This window comes from Rhinichthys klamathensis, unplaced genomic scaffold (genome assembly GCF_029890125.1).
Source record: "Rhinichthys klamathensis goyatoka isolate OS25496 unplaced genomic scaffold, OSU_Roscu_1.1 h1tg000636l_1, whole genome shotgun sequence".
NCBI lineage: Eukaryota > Metazoa > Chordata > Actinopteri > Cypriniformes > Leuciscidae > Rhinichthys > Rhinichthys klamathensis.
Window position 1 is genome coordinate 328,810 of NW_026607082.1, and position 19,204 is coordinate 348,013.

General features: G+C 38.6%; 1 protein-coding gene across 1 annotated transcript; it reads right to left on the minus strand.

Moving 5' to 3' along the window:
- Positions 1 to 219: 219 nt before the first annotated feature.
- si:ch211-89o9.4 (uncharacterized protein LOC566247 homolog) lies at positions 220 to 15,583 on the minus strand. The gene is made up of 8 exons (XM_056241337.1): positions 15,321 to 15,583; positions 9,415 to 10,427; positions 8,608 to 8,930; positions 8,105 to 8,245; positions 1,047 to 1,172; positions 908 to 949; positions 655 to 789; positions 220 to 479 (listed from the first exon to the last, which is right to left on the minus strand). Exons 1-8 carry the CDS (start codon positions 15,377 to 15,379, stop codon positions 267 to 269), a joined length of 2,052 nt encoding a protein of 683 aa, XP_056097312.1. The 5' UTR covers positions 15,380 to 15,583; the 3' UTR covers positions 220 to 266.
- Between the last annotated feature and the right edge of the window lie 3,621 nt (positions 15,584 to 19,204).

Genomic DNA, 19,204 nt, shown 5'->3' on the forward strand with positions numbered 1-19,204 from the left:
TCATGGAAGAATAGGTTTTTTTTAGAATAATAATTTTATTATCATAATAATAATTTTTTATTATTTACTTTACCGTGCCTGTAAATCAGACTTCTAAAAGTTCTGATATTTCCAGGTTTTCCATGAATGTGCATTGTTGTAGTTAAATATGTTGATTAACATTTTAATAAATATACAACTTTATAAAAGGTGAAAGACAAACAATAATATTCTTATAACCTTGTTTCATTGTATTTTATTACAAAGGTATTGAAAATATACCACATTTAAGGGGAAACACTTTGAGGGTATTTGGCTGAGTTGACCTCAGATGTATCTTTCTGTATATCACATCCTCTGAGGAAAGAGAGATGATGGTTGTGATAAAGACAAGGAATTTTGTGAGACCACTCAAATACAGATAGAGCAACAGAAGCAGATTCCATTTCTAAAACCATCTGGATACTACTCTTGTTCCAATGGCACTGTTCAGCATCCACCTAGAAAACAGAAAATATCATAAATTCACTGATCTTTTAGACTCAAATACAGGTAAAAGAATGACCGTGGAAATGGAGTCAAACTCTTTCATGTTTTCACATATTATTTTCACTTTTACTCCTTTTATATATGCTGTCAAAAATGTCTTTAGTGTTCTGCAACAGCATAGCTTACATTGTTTCCATTAAACACCAGAGTTCTGAAAACTTTTCCAAAGGGTTTTATCAGACGTAGCACTCCTGTTGCAGCACAGGGCTGGTTAGGTACATTACATACAACCAGCAAATGGTCCAAAGGCGTCAACAGCCCCTAAAGGACAGTGAGGACTGTTGTTAAGAGTCATGGAGAATAGATGGAAGTTTGAAAAAGAATGTGTGTTTTTTTTAGCTTAAATATTTGAAATGTCTCAAGACCAAGTGATACTTGCATTTGAAATTGATGGCCCCACAAAAGCATGAAACACTGACACCTAATGCAAAAGTTAATCAAACCCAATAAGTAAATAAACAAAAAATGAAGTATTTATGCAAGAAAATTTTCATCCATCCATAAGTGTGTTAACTCACAGGTGAACTAAGGTCAACGTTTTGGGACACCAGCTCTAAACTTTGCTGTCTCATATGAACCGGGATGGCAGAGTAAACCTTTACCATCTCCTGGGCTGAGAATTCAGTTGGAAGCATCAATAAAGCCTGGAAAACACACACAAGCTGATATAGCTGAATGTCTATTGATAATTGTTTTAGAAAGCATTATCCAAACAAAAATATGTTCCAAGAATGTTATGCTAATGTTCCCATTAAGTTATAAAACTTTATTTTTTAATGTTCTCTGAACGTTTTTAAAACACATTTTTACTTGGTTATGCGAAAGGGGACATTCAATTTTAGAATTTTGCAAACATTATGGGAACGTTTCAGAGTGTTCAGAGAACATTCAATAGTAACATTTAAAAACAAAACGTTTCAGGAAAAAACGTTCCATGAACAATGTATAAATAATGTTTTTGTGCTAATGTTTTGTGTAGATTATTAAATACCAGATGACTATGAACGTTCTGTTAATGTTACTGGAAGAACGTTTGTTTGAAGAACCTTATAGTAGGGAGGTTAAATGACTTTTGACTTCAAGTCATGATGCAAAGGTCCCCTTTGGTATGGAAGTACCTTAGGGCCATAGAAATAAATTTATCCTAAGACACAAGTGAGATCACATTTTGTATCTTATATACGCACATTTTTTAAAAATAGCCGCCGACCATACTTGAGAGACCCATATCTTTGCTTCTGTTATAGCTATAATGACAAATTTGGTATCAACGGGTACATTTTTGTGGTCAAGGAGTCCAATAAAATAGGTTCCAAGACTAAAAAACAATAATGTTGTCCTTAACATGACAATTGGAGGTGAAGTATGCAATTTTTTATTAAAAAACACATGCCAAACACACAGTCCATTCACAACTTAATAATTTCTTCGTTTAGGTCTGCTTCGCATGCGCCCTTTACAGCACTGGCTGAAGACGTGGGTCCTGCGTCGAGCATGGGCATCCGGTCGTTTACGTCTCAAGGTAACTCAGAACTGTGTCACAGCTATGGAGCCCTGGAAGGCGGTCGACTGGTATCAGACAGGTGTAAACCTGGGAGTAATCTCTAAACTGATAGTGGTTTCGACAGACGCCTCCAATTCGGGCTGGGGCGCCCTCTATGAGGGCAGACCGACTTTTGGCCTGTGGTCAAGCCAAGAAAAGAGCTTGCACATAAACTGTCTAGAGATGAAGGCGGTCGAGAACGCCTTGCGGTTCTTCCTTCCCCTTCTAAAGGGCCACCATGTCCTTGTCCGCACGGACAACATGTCGGTGGTTTCCTACATAAATCGCCAGGGCAGTCTGAGATCACGGAACCTTCATGCACTGGCCGAACGCATCCTTGTATGGGTTCAGCGCAACCTACTCTCGCTGAGAGCGGCGCATGTGCCAGGCCATCTTAATGTGGGTCCAGACAGGCTGTCCAGGGACAACGTTCCCCCAGGGGAATGGTCCCTCCACCCTCAGACTATTCAGCTGTTGTGGGACACATTTGGCACAGCAGAAGTCGACCTCTTTGCGTCTCAAGACAACGCTCAGTGTCCAATATGCTTCACAAAGAACAAGGAGGCGCTGGCCCATCACTGGCCCAGCCGCCCTCTCTATGCTTTCCCTCCGATCATGCTGTTACCACAGGTAATCAAGCGTATAAGGGAGAACGGTTCCTGTGTATTTCTATTAGCTCCGTTCTGGCCGAACCAAGTTTGGTTTCCGGAGCTGATGCAGCTTCAGAGCTTGCCTCCGTGGCCTGTCCCGTTGAGGAGAGATCTCCTCTCACAGGCCGGGGGTACGATTTGGCACCCACGACCCGAGCTTTGGGCTCTGCATGTGTGGGCCATCAACGGGTACCCGTCAGTCTCCCCGACGGAGTGTTAAACACGATTACGCAAGCTAGAGCGCCCTCTACTAGACGGCTTTGTGCTTCCAAGTGGTCAGTGTTCTCAGGTTGGTGCTCAGCTCGCAACCTGGATGCACAAGATTTTGGGGTGTCGGAGGTTCTCTCCTTCCTACAGGAGCTCTTGGATAAGGGTAGATCCCCATCCATGCTCAAGGTATATGTGGCGGCTATTGCTGCGTTTGTCAAACATTCGCATGGCCAGTCACTGGGTAGGAACGACCTTGGTGTCCGCTTCCTCAGGGGAGCTAGAAGGATGAACCCTCCTCGCCCCCCCTCGGACCTTTCCTTGGTCCTGGAGGCCATGAAGGGTGCCCCTTTCGAACCTCTACAGTCTGTGGACCTTAAGTATCTCTCATTGAAAACCGCCTTTCTGGTGGCTATCGCCTCAGTCAAGCTGGTGGGTGACTTACACGCACTTTCTGTTAGTGCGTCGTGCCTTGAGTTTGGGCCTAATGACTCCAAGGTCATCCTCAAACCAAGACATGATTATGTCCCCAAAGTACTTGCCACTCTTTTCAGAGCACAAGTCTCTGTGGATCTGACAGCGAGTCTGACATTCTCTCGTCACAGGCGATTTTTGAGATTCGCCTTCGAGGGCCAGGCATATCAATACACGGTCCTACCGTTCGGCCTGTCCCTGGCATCCTGTATATTATGATGTGCATGGACGCTGCTGTCGCGCCCCTGAAACTTCAGGGCATGCGAGCTTTGAACTATTTGGACGATTGGCTGATTCTAGCTCGATCTCATTCAGAGCTCATAGAACACAGGACCATATTACTCGAACACCTCGAGAATCTTGGTCTCACAGTCAATTGGGCGAAGAGCTCGCTGTCCCCCAGCCAGGAAATATCCTTTCTGGGCACAGAGCTGAACTCGCTGTCAATGACAGCGCGACTATTGCCAGAGCGCATACTGAACATTGCGGCACTATAGTCCCGCTCAAGAGATTTCAGAAAATGCTGGGCCTCATGGCCTCATCATCATCAGTACTCCAGCTGGGTCTGCTTCGCATGCGCCCACTGCAGTGGTGGCTGAAAGCACGAGTGCCGTCTCGAGCTTGGGCCTCCGATCTGTTTCGCCTCAGGGTCACTCAGAAATGCGTCGGAGCTCTGAAACCTTGGAAGGCCGACTGGTACTGGTACCACTGCCTCTTCAATCTGACATTCTCTCTTCGGATCTGACAGCGAGTGTGACGTGAATCTCCTTTGCCTGGTTAGGGCCCTTAGAATTTACGTGGAACGTTCGGCTGCTTTCAGACGGTCAGGACAGCTATTTGTTTCGTTTGGTGGACGATCTAAAGGTCTAGCTGCCCATTTTTATATCCCCATATCATATGAACTCAGGGCGCTCGCCCTTGGGTCAGTGTTGTGGTAGATTTAGCACGCACAGCGTTTTAAATTGGATTCCCGTAGCGTAAGCTAGCTTACGCAACATGAGAGTACTCTCGTAAGAGAACGTCACGGTTACTAACGTAACCTCGGTTCTCTCTAGAAGGGGGAATGAGTGTTGCGTAACCCTGCCGTGCTTGTGCTACCATCTGGTTTCGCTTCAGTCGATGAAAACCAAGGAGCATCTTATCGAGCTCTGGCTTATATAGGCATAAGCCACGCCCATTCGCCCACACGCCCACTCATTGGTGCTTACATCACGAGCAGTGCCTCGATAGGTTGCAGCAGTTGCCGCATAGCATCCAATAGGCGCGCGAGCTGCCTCGCCTAGGTCTGCTAGCTGCAGCAAGTGTGTTTTAAATTAATAAAAATTATAAGGATAATTTTTGGCTTCAGTATTCTCGAGAAAAGAGGTTTTCCCTCAAAGGTTTTTTTTCCATAGTCAACTAGCTAGCTAGTTATTAGTTATCTAACATTAAAAACATTTTTCTATTTAATGAGAAAGTCATACGAACCACAAAGTGTTAACCTGTCACCTCTGACCTTCAACAGCTGTCACAGCTCCTGGTGCAGATGGGATGTGTTGTTGCCGGAACTGATATGCTATAGGCTACTCCTGACTGGTCGAAATCTCATGCTACTTAGGACAAATGTAATGTACAGAAGTAGCTGCACTGCTTAAATACAAAATTAAAGTTTTTGAACGAAAAGATAAGTAAAGTCACTCTGATGACAATTTTTATGTGAAATGTGCATATTTACCCCCAATTGTCATGGTATGGGGAAAATTATTATTTTTCTAAACTTGAAACCAATTTTATTGGATTCCTTGACCCCAAAAATGTACACTTTGACACCAAATTTGTCATTATAGCGATAACAGAAGCAAAGATAAGAAATCGAAGATAACGTCAGTAGACTATGGAGTGCCGCAAGGATCGGTGTTAGGCCCTCTGCTATTCTCAATATATATGCTGCCACTTGGTAATATTATAAGAAAACATGGAATTAATTTCCACTGCTATGCTGATGACACTCAATTATATATTTCATCACGACCAGATGAAAACACTAACTTATCTAAATTGACAGAATGTCTTAAAGATATAAAATGCTGGATGACGTGTAATTTCCTGCTACTAAATCCAGATAAAACTGAGGTATTACTTATTGGTCCAAAAAACTACCCACAAAATCTCTTACAATACAACTTTAATATAGAAGGATGTCCTGTTACCCTATCGACTACAGTAAAAGACCTGGGTGTTATACTAGACCGCAACTTGTCTTTCGAAAATCATATTTCGTATGTTACAAGAACAGCCTTTTTCCACCTTAGAAACATTGCTAAATTACGTAACATGCTATCTGTTTCTGATGCAGAAAAGTTAGTTCATGCATTCATGACCTCGAGACTAGATTATTGTAATGCTTTATTAGCTGGTTGTCCTGCATCTTCAATAAACAAGCTACAGTTAGTCCAAAATGCAGCCGCTAGAGTTCTTACTAGGTCAAGAAAATATGATCATATAACACCGATTCTATCATCTCTGCACTGGTTACCTATCAAGTTCCGTATCAATTACAAAGTACTATTACTGACCTATAAAGCCCTAAATGGTTTAGCTCCTGTGTATTTAATGGACCTTCTATCGCCCTACAATCCATCGCGTTCTTTAAGATCCCGAAATTCGAGGCTTCTGGTCATTCCTAGGATATCTAAGTCCACTAAAGGAGGGAGGGCGTTCTCACATTTAGCTCCTAAACTCTGGAATAGCCTTCCTGATACTGTTCGTTGCTCAGACTCGCTCTCCCAGTTCAAAACTAGATTAAAGACGCATCTCTTCAGCCAAGCATTCACATAATGCTTACCTTTTATACCACTGTTGAATCAGATCGACTGCATTAATATTATGAACAGCAGCTACGCTAATTATTTCCCATCTGCTTTTATGCTGTTATCTCGGGACGCTAGTCCCGAGGTAAATAGCGTTCGTCAGCTCCAGTTTGTATCCAGCCTCTCACGGAGACTTCAGACGCTCCAACACCTGCGATGAGATGACTAAACGCCTATGAAGAGACGACTCGACGCCTGTGAAGAGACGACTCAACGCCGGCGATATGTTATGCCCTAAATTAATACATGATGATTAACTAACTATATTATTCTATGTACATTTCTGAAATGTACTTTCTGTAAAGCTGCTTTGAAACAATATGTATTGTGAAAAGCGCTATACAAATAAATTTGAATTGAATTGAATTGAATATGGGCTCTAGAGTATTTTCGGCGCATTGGCGGCCATTTTTGAAAAAACATGTTTATTTCTGATACAAAGTGTGATCTTACTTGTGTCTTAGGATAAAATGATTTGTATGACCCTAAGGTACTTCCATACCAAAGGAGACCTTTGCATCATGACTTGAAGTCAAAGGCCTATTTTTTGGGCTTAACCTCCCTACTATTACCAGAATGTTATCCAAAGTTTAACGTTCCCTGTTAGCTGGGATATTTGGTCACAAATTTCAGTAACACTTTAGTTTAGGGTCCAATACTCACTTAACTAGTTGCTTATTAACATGCATATAGGCCTATTACTTGGATATTGTTTATTACTTATAAAGCACCTTTTAGTTCCTTAGTCTGCACTACCATACATCCCTTAATCCTACACAATACCTAAACTTAATAACTACCTTAAAGGGTTAGTTCACCCAAAAATGAAAATTATGTCATTAACGACTCACCCTCATGTCGTTCCAAGCCCGTAAGACCTCCGTTCATCTTCGGAACACAGTTTAAGATATTTTAGATTTAGTCCGAGAGCTTTCTGTCCCTCCATTGAAAATGTATGTATGGTATACTGTCCTTGTCCAGAAAGGAAATAAAGACATCATCAAAGTAGTCCATGTGACATCAGTGGGTTAGTTAGAATGTTCTGATGCATCGAAAATACATTTTGGTCCAAAAATAACAAAAACTACGACTTTATTCAGCATTGTATTGTCTTCCGGTTCTGTTGTTCTGTTGTGGGCCTGGGCCGTGAGATTTCACGTAGTGAAACTACGCAAAGCTTCTGTGTTGCACGTCACACGTAAGCTCCCTATTGGCCGACGCTGGTCATGTCATGTGTGTGATGCGTGTGACGTACAACCTAGAAGCTTTGCGTAGTTTCACTACGTGAAATCTCGAGGCCAACAGAGAAGGACATGAATAGTTTAAATAAAGTCGTTATTTTTGTTTGTTTTTGCGCACAAAAAGTATTCTCGTCGCTTGATAAACTTAAGATTGAGCCACTGTAGTCACTCGGACTATTTTAACGATGTCTTTCATAACTTTTGGGCCGGCCAGTTTCGATCCCTTAAGAAGCCTATGGAGGAGTGATCCAGCTCTCAGATTTAATAAAAAATATCTTAATTTGTGTTCCGAAGATGAACGAAAGTCTTACGGGGTTGGAACAACATGAGGGTGAGTAATTACTGACAGAATTTTCATTTTTTAATTTTCATTTCATTTTGTTTGAACTAACCCTTTAATAAATAAGCAGTAATTAGGACTTTATTGAGGCAAAAATAGCCTAGTTAATAGTTAGTTAGTGAGAATTGGAGCCTAAACTAAAGTGTGACCAAAATTTCATTTAATATTTTTTTTTACAGAAAATGTAGTTTTGTTGTAAAATGAAGTGTAAAAGACATTTATATTATATATAGAATTAAATTTATACGTTTATATTCTAAAATAGCACATACCTTCTTCCATTCTAGACAGGTTTCCATGTCAACCTCAGTTGCCATTAAAACCTCAACAGGGTGACTAAATGGAGATGCCATTTTGATTAGTTCACTTTCAGAGTAGTCAAGAGAGATTCCAGACACACGAATTACACCCTTCTGTAGGAAAACACAGGAGCGATGAGGGGAAAAAAGTAAACTGCTTAATTAAAAGTGTGTTGAGTTTGTCTATTAAAGCACATATATGTGCTGTTTCCTTTCCGAAACATTAACACATCTCACACCACTAGAGGTCCCTGTCTCCAAATTTGTCATCATGGGACTGTGTTAGTGTGACCTGTGTGTTTTCAGCCTGCACTGCTGAGACCAAACTGATAATTTAATGGTTTAATGGTGGTATTTCAATAACGGTGGTTGTGATCACACTTTTAAACACCTTTAATAAGACTGGCTATTCGTATAATAATGATATTAATAACAATCACTTGTAATTCACTTCTGTTTCACCTGCGAGAGCTTACAGTTTGTGCTGATGTTTTTTCAGTCATCTTAGTTCCTGGCATCTGAATGTTCATAGATTCAGTGGTTCCTTCTGATTTTGCAGACTTGACTGGAAAAGACTGTTGTTGGCCATTTCTCATGGAATTGAAAGTGGTGGATCTGTGTGCAGAGGACAAGGATCTTTTTGTTGTATAATGTCTTGTTTTATTACAGCCTGTAGAGACAAAGCTGTGCCGTATGCTGCATTTTGAACGAGAGGGAAAACAGTCTGAACCAGGCCTCCCCCTGGTGACATCAGCAGGCCCATGCTGCAGTCTCTTAAGGAAGGAATTGGATCCACTTCCTAAGAGGTAGAGAGAAAGGGGTCAAACTCTTTGCCATGAAACCTATGATACAATATTTTTTTAAGCTGTATATTTCTGGCACACACACACACACACACACACACACACACACACACACACACACACACACACACACACACACACACACACACACACACACACACACACACACACACACACACACACACACACACACACACACACACACACACACACACACACACACACACACACACACACACACATAACATTTTTTTTATTGTTTAAAACTTGAATAGACGAATTTACACTAAATACAACAACTTGAAGAGATAAAGTTATACTAAATAAATAAATACCATAATATCTATAATTGTAGTAATTTTATGGGTAATTGTAATAATTTGATGTTCCATTTTTCCAACCAACATTTTTCGATATTTTAAGTTAAAGCCTTTCATCTGGATCATTGGTGCATCAGTTATAGATGTAATAAAAACTCACCTGATGAATCTCTTAATCTTTTTAATGCTCTAGACTGGGTTGAGAAGTGCTCATGAATGTCCTCAGATGTGCTGTATCTTTTAGCGCTGAGGGATCTATGGGAATGGGAGGATGGACAGGATTGCCCATAGGGACTTGGTAAAGCAGACCCCTGCCATTCACCAATACTCCTCTGATCATGATGTTTCCCATGAGCGTTTGATTCCACCTGATCAGATGAGTTCCATCTAGCATGGCCATGATAAATGCCCTTTGTTTCTTTGCGTTGTTGGATGTCTTGTATGATGAAGGGAAGTTTCTCTGTTGTTAACTGGTTGTCTGGGAAGTGACTGAGTAATTCTAGGTCCTCAAAAGAGAGGCCAAGGCTGGCTAAAGCTTTGCTTAGGTTTTCTGTTGGAAAATGTAGTGTTGCTTGTTGCTTTGTCTCTACTTCTTCAATTTGTGGTTTATCAGGAGAAATCATTGCTTTGGCTGTCATTGACTGGTACCGAGAACAGTCCACATCTGGTTTGAAGGCAAAATGCTTGCCAAGATGGTTGGTGCGGGATCTAACGAGAGGTTTCTCAGATGTTGGCAGTGGCACTTTTGTGTTACTAATGATGGGTATTTTCTCCTGATTGATCTCTTTTGCTAGAAGGTCACCACTCTCCTTATTCGCAGTAACTGAATTAATTTCTGTGAATGATGATGAGGGGTAACTTGCCCTGTGAGGTATGGAATTCAATAGATGGGAGAGGGTAAAACCCCCTGGTGGCTGGTACATGTTAAAAAATGAGGATCTTTGAATGCCAACAGGCTGTAAGAGACTCAGAGGAACAAGAGGGTTCCCATAACTGCTATTTTTTCCAGCTGCAATGTTACTAATCAGGTTCAAGACCAACTGAGCTTCAAGCTGGGCTAGTCTCAACTGGAAAGCTTGTGTTGTTCCAAATAGCGGTGGCACGCCGGTGAAAACACTGCTCATCTGAGACAAACACACTGGCCTGGTATTGATTTGAGGAGCATGTGAATGTCTGTGGGGGGAAAAAGATGTAAGAATATACATTTCTAATATTACTGAATCATTCAACCCATACATTCAGCACAGAGTCAATTTTTTTTGTCATGATCTAGAAATGTATTCAAAAATACATTAAAAATGCAATTTATATAATGCCAGGTGAAAAAACTGTGATATAATGAACATTATATCTTATAACATGATTTCTTTACAAATATCTAAACATTCTTAAATCAAGATACCTGTACATTAACTCGAAGCAAAATAACAAGATATTAAGTCTTGTTTACTGAAAAATGTATCAAAATTAAGTGACTTTTTAAGTGCTAAAAACAAGAAAAATATCTGTCAGTGGGGTAAGAAAAATTAACTTAATTTAAAGGGAAAACAAGTTTATAAAACAAACAAACTAGTTTTCCCTTTAAATTAGGTTTATTGTCACTTAAAGTCACTTAATTTTAATATATATTTTCTTCTGAAAACAACACTTGTTATTATATGTGTATTTTGTGTTGCTGTTTTTACACCAAATTTGCACTAAATTTATCACTAAATTGAAAAAGTTCCTGAAAATTATATAACATTTTTTCAAAACCATATTATACCAGCATGAACACTACATTTTTAAGAACTTGACACCTTGAAACATTTTCCCCTCTTGTTTTATTTCATTTTCCCATGGACACTCTTGTTTGTTGTTGACTCCCTTGACTCTCATTATTCAAATGACATTTGTTGATAAGCTTTTCCTTTCATCTAGGCCATCAATCCATGTCTGGAGCTCAACGTTTAGCTTCCAAGCAAACTGTGAAATAGTTCTCCGGTGTTAAACATGCATAAACAAATACTTTAAAGTTTAATGAATGGACGATTATTCTCCACAGAGCATGAAAGGACAACTTCGTGGAGGCTTTCACTCAGGCATGTGTTCACTTCATTACGTATAATTAATAACACGCCAACGGGGTGTTTTTCAAACACTGTGACAGCATGTCCTCGTAACATGAGTAAGAGGTGAAAGACATTTGTCTAGTGTAAAGTACCACACAGCTGTCATATATTCACAGCCACCATGGCTCCCTGCATGTGTGTGTGCACTCTCCTGGACTGATTTTTGAATAATGTGACATCCGATAAATAATTATATTTTTTAAAAGAGGGGTTGACAAAACCTGGACTACGCATTATTCAAAAAATCTGTTCAAGAGAGTGCACACATGTTCACAGTTCAAACTTGGTTTAAAGGACAACAGATTAATATACAGAGCAATCTGCTAAAGTGACATTCAAAAATAAGTCCCTTTATCAATAATACAAATATAAAAAATCTATATCTTTATATAAAAGCGTTGATTTCCTGTGAGAAATTACATTGTTAGATGAAAAAATAAGTGATACATTGTATTGAATGTGCACTTGTATGGAGCTCGAAATGTGTCTTTATTACATGTGAGAAAATAAATGATCTGAGAGAAAGAAAAAAAAGTTTGAGAGAAAAAGTTATCACACTGATAGCAAAAAAGCATTTCATGAGAGAAAAAAGAATATTTGAGAGAAAAAGTTTTCATGTCAATAGCAAAAAAATTATATTTGAGACTAAAAAAAGTTTTGAGAGAAAGTATTTTCTCATAGAACATAAAAAAATATAAATTTGAATTTTTAAAAATTATTTCTGAGAAAAAAAATCAGTAAGTTGATGACACACAGAAATGGTCAAGACAAGATGATGCTCACCTGACTGGCCAATAGGAACGTTCCAATAGGAAAAAAAGAACGTGGCCCCGCCCATAACACAATTTTCACAGCAAAAGCAAAATCCTGACACGTATTTTGAGAGAAATTTTTTTTCTCAGAAATAATTTAAAAATGTCTAATTTATATTTTTTTATGTTCTATGAGAAAATACTTTCTCTCAAAACTTTTTTTAGTCTCAAATATTATTTTTTGCTATTGATATGAAAACTTTTTCTCTCAAATATTATTTTTTCTCTAATGAAATATTTTTTTGCTATCAGTGTGATAACTTTTTCTCTCAAACTTTTTTTTTTCTCTCAGATCATTTATTTTCTCGCATGTAATAAAGACACATTTCGAGCTCCATACACTTGTAGTGTAGGCTATACTTCAAATCTTAAAGGTAGGGTATCCAATGTTTAGCTACATAAACACTTTTTGTTATAGGCTAGTTGAAACTCTATCTATTAACATCCTGATAGCAATCAGACTACATTAATCCGGATACATTTGAAAACGGCATTTTCGTTTGAAAACGCTTTCAGTCCACACCAGCGTTTTCAAAAAGTTTTTCATCCACACTGAAACGTCGGAAAGCGCTATATTCACCTTACTGCACATGCGTAAAACCTCACTGAGATGGAAAAATAAATAATAAAGTTATCGCGCAATTCTTCTGGCAGGATAATTTTATTTAGCAAAATATCTCACCATTCACTGATGCGTCTAGGTCACACTGACTCGGTCACCAACTCACCATATATGTTTGGTCTAAAACGCAACTGCTCTCAGTCATATATTGCTGCAGGACAGCAATGTGAGTACATTTTCTGTCATCTTTGCAGGACTGTGATATGAAGAGTGTGCAAAGTAACATTTTTAGCAACAGTGTGAAAGTGAATAGCACATAACAGGCACAATAACGGTAGCCTATAAACATGAATATTTATTGGTAGCTACAATATGCGTCACTCACATGACTAAACTTACGTCATTGTTTTTAAATACCTCCATTTTGACAGTCCACACTACAACACGAAAACGGCGTTTTCAAATGTATCCACTTTGAAGAGCGTTTTCAAAAAGGATTGTTTTTATTATTAAAAAAAACGCCGTCTCAGTGTGGACAGAAGGCCAAAACGGAGAGAAAAAGTAAAACGTATTAGTGTGGATATGGCCTTTGTGTTGAAATATTGGCTACTTTAAATGATCTGTTTGTCCTTGGTAAGTTATTGTTGAAACTGTAAGAAGACTCCGGAACATCATATGAATAGTGTGTCTGAGGTTAGATAACAAAGATATGCTAGCATAGAGGCATTTATGCTTTCTGTTATTGGAGAAGTTCTAAGATGAGCTGAACAGCATCATATAATTTAATAGAAGATCGGCATGTTCCTGAGTGCGCTCTAATCCACCTGGCCTATAACTGAAATACCAAGTGCAACGAGAATCAACAACCACTAGCTTGCTTTCCTAATGAAATCATTTGAGCCTTCTCACTCTGTCTCTCTCACTCATCGGTCACACATCTATTTAGGTAAATCTTATTTTTAGATGCTCATCTGATGCAGGATCACTCCCAGAAGTATGTTCAGATTCACATATTCAGCAGATTCAATCATTCAACAACTTTCACTGGGACTAACAGCAAGAGATGTAATGAAAATGAAAATGTAATTGATATGATCATAATTATCATAATTATTATGATATGCACATAATTGCACACATTTTTGTTTTTACTGCAGTAATGGTATGATGACCTGAAGCCATGTTGCTCAGCAGATGGTGCTAAGTTATTAAGATAATCTGATTTACAACGCCTGAATAGATATTCATCATGTCTTCATTCCTGGAAGGTGGGGACATGGGAACAGCCCATGCTGGTCAGTCAAGGGCAAACCAAAACTAAGCATAAACGTGATGGTTGAACAACTTAGCACAACCTCTGCTCTGTATTACTAGGATGTGGGGTCTTAGCATATTCTGAAACTAGACCAGAAGTATCTATGTTGTTAACTCATAGATATGTTAATGACCCAGCACCTCGAAAAGGCCAAACGTACTGAATTACAGAAGCCTCGCCTGAAAAATGCAGGTCTCTGTTACAGCTATATGCAACAACTATGGAGGTGGGGGGAATCCTGTCACTCTGGTACATGACGTCCTCAAAGAGGTTACCCAGATCAGTATAACCTCTGAGGTCTGTGCTTGAATATCTGAGCTATGAACCCCATGAGGAACGGTATTGGACAAGGTCAGAAAGAGGAATCCTGCTTCACCCATACATTTCAACACGCCCGCCACTATGCTAATGGTCTAAAATGTTTCATTAAAAAATGCACTCAAATCACCTAAAACATAATTTTAAATATATATATATATATAATTGTTTATATTCTGTGGAATTAACCTGAATTGGCGTAACCCAGGAATTAAAAGCAAATATCATATTCTCCAGTTGAATATAAAGTATGAGGTAAACTAAGTATTTTTTTGCAATGTGGGAATAAATCTAAAGACTTTACAGCCTGTTGTTAGCCCGTGGACAACAAGAGACAGTAACATGCATGCGACTTTGACTTGAGGACAAATTCAAGACCTTGACACACTTGTCCTGTTTAAGTTCACAATGGATGTTAAAAATGGAATGCAACAGGTGACAAGACTGTTCGCTGGGCACCAAAACAGATCACGTCATACATTTCTGTGCTTGTGATTAGTGACTTTTGACTGATTGCTTCTTATCCTATTAAGGTGTTGTATGTGAAAAACTTTTTAGGACTGATTTTCAATTGAAAGTAAAAAAAAAGAAAAGAACAAATTAAACAAACAAAACCAAGCTATTATAATGAATAATAATGCTAATTTTTTTCAGGTAAATATATCTTGGTATCTGACTGCCACTGTTCTAGCGATACATTTGCATAAGGAAAGGTTGTGTATCAATGGATGTATTAACCTCAAAGTAAAATACATTTATAATTGAGAGACCGTTTAAAATAAAAAAGTTAAGTTTTATTGTAAGATATAGATTTGTAATTTTGAGGGAAAAAAAAATCTAAATCACAAGAAAAAGAGTCAATTCTTAAGATATAAAGTCACAAGTTCGAGAAATAAACTCGTAATTATGAGATACAAAAGGGAGATGTAAAGTTATCCCTATACTCACATGTTGGCTTTAGCAATAGTTGAGCTGGAGGTTGTTTTCCTTTGGATTGAATTCTTCATTATTGGGTCAATCTTCAGACTTCAGATATAACTGTTCCTCTTGATTATGTATCATTGCACATGAACACTAAAAACTACAAAGTACTTCCAGATTATTGACTCCTAGAGCAAAATGTCTTTTGTCGCCCTCTGTAAATCTTATCCCACTCTTCACATGGCCAGACACACACTGTAACACATTCTTTCTCCTCAGTATGTTTTCATCCCCCTGACCCTGCTCACCCTCCCAACACCACCCCCTAGCATTTCCTTCTCAGCACCTCTGCAGTCACACTCTCTCTTACACACTTGATTATTTTAACAATATTAAGTACACAATAAAACGACTAATGATCATCACTGTATTAAGGGTCAAGCACCAAAGAGTGGGTTAGCATGAACGACTTGATCACATGATTGAAGGTTTCTTAGACCTGGACTTCTCGGCATCGGATTCTGTTTTACCCATTATTCTTTTACAAGGAAGTTCTAATATCTATCAAATTGATAGTGGTTATCATCCCCATTCAGGATCAACAATTTTTGTATTGCCGTTCTTATACAAGGATGTTTTGCTTCTGCTTGCTTTGTGATCACAGGACTGCATAAAATAACTCCATTAAGGCTTTTAGTTCAAAAGCATGCACATTTTGAAAAATATTGATACAATATGATATGCATATGCCACCTTTCTTGAAAGAGAATGTCACTCTCTCTCTCTCTCTCTCTCAAATACACACACACATGCACCAAACATGCAGACACAAAAGTTCAAGTGATTCCTTGCAATGCCATTTTCAACAAATATAAATGAAAACAGTAGGTTTATTAGTTTCCTTATTCATGCTGTGTTTATTCCTTAGTGATTAAAACACGGTACACATTTGAATATCGTAAGGGCAAGGCTAAAGGCAAAACTGTTTATTTTTTATCTATAGCCAATATAGTGTTGGACGATTCACAACACTGATTTTGCATTCCATCAGTGAAAGCAGAATGTGAAGGTTGAATTAGCAGAGCAATAGCACAGCTGTACATAAAATATTGCAATCCACACAGCATAATTGGAGACATATCAGAGTTCAAAAGAGGACGAATTGTTGGTGCGCGTCTCGCTGGCTTAACTTTGTGGTGTATCAAGAGCTATGATATCCAGGGTAATGTCGATATACCACCACATAAGACCACCATCCAACAGGAGTAACTGTCGACGCAAGCTGTCTGAAAGTGATGTCCAGGTACTGCCCGACTCACTGCAGAATTAAATGCGCACCTCGACTCTTGTTTCCACCAAAACTCTTAGTCAGGAGCTTCACAGAGTCAATATTAATGGTCGGGTTGCTATAGTCAAAAGTTTGGTGACTTGTACCAGTGACAAATATCAGTTTCAACACTGCAAATCTTGGGCTGTGGACAATGTGAAACATGTATTGTTCTCTGATGAGTCCAACTTTACTGTCTTTCCCACATCCATGGGAGTTACGGAGTGTAGAAGCACCAAAGAAGCTTAACACCCAGATTGTTGCTGCCCAGACGTACCCTGAAGTGTGTGCCGTGTATCAGCATGACAATGCACTAATACAGACAGAAAGACTTGTGACGGAATGGTTTGATGAACATGAAAGTGAAGTTGAACATCTCACACGGCCTGCACAGTCACCAGATCTAAATATTTTTGAGCAACTTTGGGGTGTTTTGGAGGAGCCAAAGTCAGAAGTCAGAAAACGTTTTCCTCCACCAGCATCACATAGTGACCTTGTCCACTGTTCTGGAAGTGGTCTCAAAATCCCTCTGGCCGCTGTGCAGGACTTGTTGCTGTATTGGCCACAAAAGGAGGCCCTACACCATACTAATAAATTATTGTGGTCTAAAACCAGGTGTTTCAGCTTCATTGTCCAACCCCTGTATATATACAGTATGCCACTTTATTGTCACATATATAAATGATAAAATGTATCTAGCAGGTGTTCAATATACAGATTCTACTCTCTCAAATAGTACTATTATACTCATAATGTCACATAATTTAGCTGTTTTGAAATCTAAAATGTAATAATATTTGAAGCTCATTTCTTTTTTTCAGTTTGTCTTATTTGCCTTTTATTTGTCCTCTAAGCTTTGATAAACACATTATGTGCTTCAGATGGCCTTCACAATACATCCTGAATAATTGTGACATTATTACAGTAATCACAGAGATGGAAAGACTTAACGGGAAAATGTTACACAAGTATGTCTCCTTACCGATATTAGCTATGAGCATAAAATAAGCTACTACGTGAGGTAAATAACAAACCAGGATAGACACTAAAATATGAGAGATGATTCTGAAGGCCTTCCTTTTCTGCTGGTTCTCAGCCGTTTTACCTCTGTCAGTTTTATTGTGTCTGTCTTTCTCTGTCATCTCTTCATTCTTGCGATTGCCTGGTCCTGGACGCTTCAGAGCACAAAGGACAGAGATGCAGCAAAAAGAGGCTATTATTACTGCAATCCAGAAAACCAAAAAGAATATATGATCTGGGAAAAAGTTATTTCCAGAGAAAATGAACCTCAAGCTGTTGCCCACCCCAATCAGCCAAGCTGCCGCTGCCAATGCAATCCTGCACTGGATGCCCTTATATCTCAGGAATGTTACTGGTTGAATCACTGCCAGGTAATGTTCAATACACACGCAGATCTGGAGAAGAGGTCTGACAGTCCAGCAGAGACCAATGAGAAACAAAGCAAATGTATAGCTTGCCATTGAGAGATAATTATCAATTAAGTATACAAAGCTTTGAATACAAAGCACTAGCTCCACTATAGTGACATTCATTGGAAACACCAAGTTGGGTTTGACATTCCGGAGAAACAACCAGAAGGACCAGCAATAGATCGGTGTTCCCACAAATAAGGATAATGCTGTAATGATAATAATGATACGAGTGCCAAAATATCCCTGACAAAGGCAGTACATGAACCACTTTTGAGTCTCATCGAATATGGAGGTTGAATTGTCCATTTGTAAGGATGAATTACACATAGTTGTACAGAGCTAGAAAAAAAAGGAAATAATGAGTTAGTTAAGCAAATTAAGTTCAAATGAACAGAACGATGAAGTGTTAAATGAAGAATTTAACACTTAAGTCAATATAAAATGATTGAAAGAAACACCATACCTGGATTGATGAAACAGCATGCAAAATAGGCTAAAGAATTTTCTCATTTGATCCCAACAGTGACAAGCCTGACTTTCATCTGTTTCATCTGTTCATGGGGAACTATAAATATCTGTGCTCATACAAATTGTGTTTGCATACGATTCTCCCACTCATTAGTGTGTGTTTATGAATGCTATTTGCTACAGAATATAATGAAATGTAAGCAAATTTTGGTGTATTTGAATAAGAGAGAATGAGGTAAAATGAGCACCCCTGTATCTAACCATTTGTTGTAATCCAGCCACAATCAATGAATAGTAATTTTCTATTTGATCATATATTGTCAACAAATTACATATTCCTTTTTTCTAATAGATCAAGAATTTTTGGATATGCAAATGGTAATTTTCATATGCTATATAAATTAAACATATAGACTGTTTTAAGGAACATTAATTCCTATTAATTACCTTATGTTGCATCCCTGTTTGTTTTGACTTTTATATTGTATTTCTAGTTTTTTTCTGATCATATTTGTAATCAGTTTGTAGTTTTCTTTGTTGATTAGTTCCCAGGTGTGTCTTGTTTGCCAATTACCCCTTGTGTACATCAACCCCAGTGTTTCCCTTGTTCAGTGTCTGGTGTTGACCTAGTAGCTGGATGCATCACGTGTGTTGCTTTTGGTTCTGTTTTCGCACTATGTTTG

What these genes read in the sequence shown, in the direction of transcription:
- si:ch211-89o9.4 (XM_056241337.1), bottom strand. Translation starts at nt 15,379, where the DNA reads ATGAAGAATTCAATCCAAAGGAAAACAACCTCCAGCTCAACTATTGCT. An exon ending in CCTGTCTAGAATGGAAGAAG is followed by an intron (nt 1,173 to 8,104) that starts GTATGTGCTATT and finishes TGTGTTTTCCAG; the next exon opens with GCTTTATTGATGCTTCCAAC. An exon ending in ACGTTGACCTTAGTTCACCT is followed by an intron (nt 950 to 1,046) that starts GTGAGTTAACAC and finishes CTTTTGCATTAG; the next exon opens with GTGTCAGTGTTTCATGCTTT.